The 4,219-nt window shown below is 46.0% G+C and overlaps 1 protein-coding gene across 1 annotated transcript in view; it reads left to right on the top strand.

The window, feature by feature from the left end:
* Nucleotides 1-746, top strand: part of LOC104413574 (fatty acid desaturase 2-like) — a gene marked incomplete at its 5' end in the record, with an annotated part of 16,722 nt that extends 15,976 nt beyond the window's left edge. Inside the window, one exon of the mRNA XM_010024609.1 lies at nucleotides 447-746. Coding sequence (XP_010022911.1) covers nucleotides 447-498 — 52 coding nt within the window. The remainder of the gene's footprint in view (nucleotides 1-446) is intronic.
* Between the last annotated feature and the right edge of the window lie 3,473 nt (nucleotides 747-4,219).

The raw sequence follows: 4,219 nt of genomic DNA on the forward strand, positions 1-4,219 counted from the left end.
CCCGGCGCGGGGGGAGGGTGCCCCTGCCTGTGGCAGGGGTTGGAGCTTGATGAGCTTTAAGGTCCCTTCCAACACAAACCATTCCATGATTCTATGACTTTTGGGCCCAAACCAGCTCAGATTTGTCATATAATATTTGCAGAGCTGGTGCAGATGAGAAATTCTGCATGAGAATTCCCAGGAGGGAAGGAGGGAAACACCTTCAGAGGTGCAACATGGTAAGCCCAGGCAATACTGCTCTGCTGTTTATTCAGGGCCAGAGTGGCTGTGAGTAACACAGTGGGCATCAGCTGAAGTTCTTGCTCACTTCTTGCTGTATCTGCTCTACTGGGGAAAGACATTTGGTGTCCTAAGGATTCATATTGAAGCTCAGTAAAAGGCTCCTTTGTAGGAAAAAAGGCAAGATTCACACAGCAGACAAACCTCTCTTCATTTTCTTCCCACAGGTCCCTAAAGAAATCTGGAGATCTATGGCTGGATGCTTACCTCCATAAATGAACATGAATCTTAATGGGGAGGTGTGAGTGACCGGGAGGGATGGGGGGTGTGCGGGGGGGAAATCACACACGTCTTTTACTCTCAGATTTCAGTCTATATCTACTTGAACATTTGGAGGGGAATTTCCTGTCTTGTCAGCTGCTACTGGGGATGGGCTCAGGCAACCTGTTTAATCCAGACAGAACTAAAACATGCTTCAGAGGATGAAAAGCGATGCCAATATTGCACAAAATGAAAGGTTGGGAGAGGATGGAGAGGAAGAGTGGTGAAAAAAGGAGCATTAATATCCAACCTTCACCTTCTGTTCATAAGCTTCCTTCTAATCCTACCTAAACCACATGAGCCCCTGATTCAGACACTCGTAAGAGTTGGCTTCAATGAGCATTTACAACCCAAGGCACCCCAGTCTTAAACCTGGGCATAAACCACGACACTGACCCTGCACAACTAATGTCTAACCCCCTCTCAGCAGGGTCACTATAGCTGTATTTTTATGACCAACCCCTATTTCTAGGGGTCCATGGAAGATCTTGGGGCTTTGTCTCTTTAACGAGCACCAGATCTGGCACAGCATTATGGTTGTCAACGCATTACACAAAAGACCAACGTTAAGTCACATAAGGAAAACTTACTAATTGCTGGCGATGGCTCCAGTGTAACCACAAATGGTCTTTTCACACCAGAGCAGTTCAGCGTCCTGCAGAACCCCATGGTTCCACCTGCCTGCACATGCCTGGCACAGACCAAGCCTGTTTCTGCTTCTCAGAGGCCAGGAGCAGTGGCACATGTTTACCCCTCTCTTGGGACCAATCAGCCAGTAAGAGGAGTTGTCCCTTCAAAAGGAGGAGCTGCCCAACCGTTTGGCCTAGCCCTTCTGAAAACAGAACTGACCAGGCTGGAGAACCCTCTAACATGCTGCCTAAAACTCTATTTTCTGCCCAACACCTAATTACCAAACTTCCTTCATGGCTTATCAAGAGATATGGTTGAACAGCTCCAGGTGCTTCTCTAACAGGCAGCCTGATCCCAAGTAAATCAAGGGCTTTAGATTCAGCTGTAATACCCTTTCGTGTATGATAAAGGGCCATGGTTTCAAAAGCAGTCTCCAGTTCCAACAGCTGCCTCATCACTGACTCAAAACACACAATAGGGATACTCAAGTTAGGAGTTTGAAAGCCTCATCGCTTTACCCAGCTCTGAAACTGGATCTTCTCTATCAAATCCTTGAATGCTAACAGAGTCCCACAAAATCAGCAAGATGCTTCTTGAACAGGACTGGAGCCAGCCACTTCAAACAATAAATGGATTCCTCCCCCCTGCCCTCTTTGGAGAATAAAATGAGATTATATCTTTCCTTACAGATGGGAAATTCATAGGCAAGACTGCAACTTAAGCTAGTTAGTAATACTTAAGGTTTGTAGAGGGCTTATTCTGGTGTTCTCACCCACCCCCAAGCTGGCAACACCTGGATGTCACTAGGAATGCTTAGGATGAAAACCCACTGTCCCTGGGGTGGCTGAAGCTCAAGCAGACTTTGAGCAAATCATATAGTTGGTTTCTAATAACATAAACAATAACATCCTTCTGGATGCTGTAATATCCCAGACAGGTAGTAACGAGCTACCCTGGAATTGTGGCTAACATGAAGACTGCCTTAATACATGCATCTCTTTCTGACTCCTTGAATGTATCTCCCTGTCCCTGCTCCAGCAAGGATGACCACAAGCACGGAGTAGCATCAGCAATGCAATCTTTTAAATATTCATCTTGTTTTTCTGACAGTTCATACTTTTTCACCCCTCCAGTTCTTGTTTCTTAATACAGATGCCTCTTCCTCCCTAGCACTGTTCCCTCTTCTCTCTCTTACTTTTCTTCATGGGAAGTTGTTTTTTAATACCTAGAGAAACCAGTAGCTCAGCCTGGGTGAAGAGTCCTGCTTTAGCAGCTTGGCTTTCCTGCTTGCCACTGACCAGTCTACTGGAAGGACTGGTTTTCTGCTATAAACCCAAAAGAACTGCCAACACAACAGCCTGGCCTAAAAGGAGACAACGACTGCTACTGATGGTGGCTGGAAGAACTTGGAACCTTCCAGGAGAGCAACCAACCAGCTGCAGAAGGAAAGACCAGCTCTTAAACGGGCATTTTCCCCCCAAGACCTTAGCAGAAGGTTCTAAAGGGAAGAAAAGGGGGACAGGAAAGATCTTGATATCAGCTCTTCCCCAGCTATTTGCTTCTTTCACTCTTGAAGAATTCCCTTTTCATGAAAAATGTTCAGTTGCTCAAATCCAGAATAAAAGCTGTGCAAAACAATGGTCAGAACTGATTTCCAAGCGTCATGCAGTGTCCTTGCTGTTGCAAGGGAAAAAGGTCTGTTCTGCAAAGAACAGGTCACCAACCCTTTGTAACTAGCCTTGTGTTTTTCCTACTCATTGAACTTCTATGTGCAGAAAGTTTGCCTGGTGAAAATGGAAGATGCTGGTTATTTTTCCAGGCAAAGCCTCTCTGGCTCAGATTGTTTCTTCCCTTCCTCCAAGAAATTCCAGCCTCTATCTTGGAATTTGAGCTGTTTCATATGTGCCTTGATGTGCAAGTTCTCCACCCTTCAACTGGAGCAGAACCAACAGATCCCTGACAAAGAGCCCTGGAAGTCTGAAGCAATCTGCTTCGTTGTATTGAAGTAGCACCAAAGTGACATTAGGCTTAACAGGAGATGTTCCAGAAGTGTCAGTAAAACTGCAAACTAAGGTGGATATAAAGTTCCCATGACCTTGCTTGGCTTTGTCTCCAACCTGGGCAATATGCAGTGATCCGTCACACAAGGGCCCCTTGCAGGTTACAATTAGCCATCAAAATGGTTCAAACAAACACAGCTATTTCAGTCCAGTTTTTCCCAGCTTTCTGAGGACCATAACGAACTAGTTTCTCTGTAAATAATGAGGTGAAATCTTGTTCCCCTTCTCTCTTGATAAAGCTCATTCATTTGCACTGTAATGAGACACAAACAAACTATTAAGCTGTAAATCATGCTGGGAGCTTGCCAGGATTTGTTTAACCACATCATTGGCTGCAGGAGCACTTGGCAATGGAGAGAGGTCACAAGCTAGAGACACGGAGCTTATTTCAGGGCAGATAATAAAACAATAGGCAGGAAAGGACTGGCTTTGCTTCTTGTTAGTGGGGACTGGAGCAGAAGCTGGAGGACCAGGGTGGTCAAAGAGAGTTGGAAGAGAAAGGCATTAGCTGAAGTGTGGAAAAGGCAGGAGAAGCTTTGGGAAGCACAGAAATAAGCATGTGTCTGGGGAGAAGTACAGAGATGGAGAAATGTGGGAAGGGAACAGGCTGGGGAAGGATGCAGGACAGAGTGGGAATAAAAATACCAAGGGGTTAGAGAGAGAAAAAAAAGCAACTTGAAATCAGATGTCCTATATACTCCCATTCATCACTAGTATCTGCCTGGACAACAGCTTTTGCTAGGGACAAGGCAAGAAAGGGCAGAGCACAGGCTCAAAGGAGCTGGCAAAGTCTGGCAGCATCACTAGACACCTTGTTGTGAGCTGGATCTTGCACTGAGCTCAATCTCGATGAGGGTAACACACACAGTGCCCTTCAATAGGGTGCTTCAACCCTCTACAAAGCACGTGCCTCTCCTGCACTCTGGCTGAGGTAGGTCAAAGCTTTGGCCCTGACTTTCAGCAGTGGGTCTGTGCCAGCTTTGTGAACT

Source organism: Nestor notabilis, unplaced genomic scaffold, assembly GCF_000696875.1.
Source record: "Nestor notabilis isolate BGI_N333 unplaced genomic scaffold, ASM69687v1 scaffold26621, whole genome shotgun sequence".
Lineage (NCBI taxonomy): Eukaryota > Metazoa > Chordata > Aves > Psittaciformes > Psittacidae > Nestor > Nestor notabilis.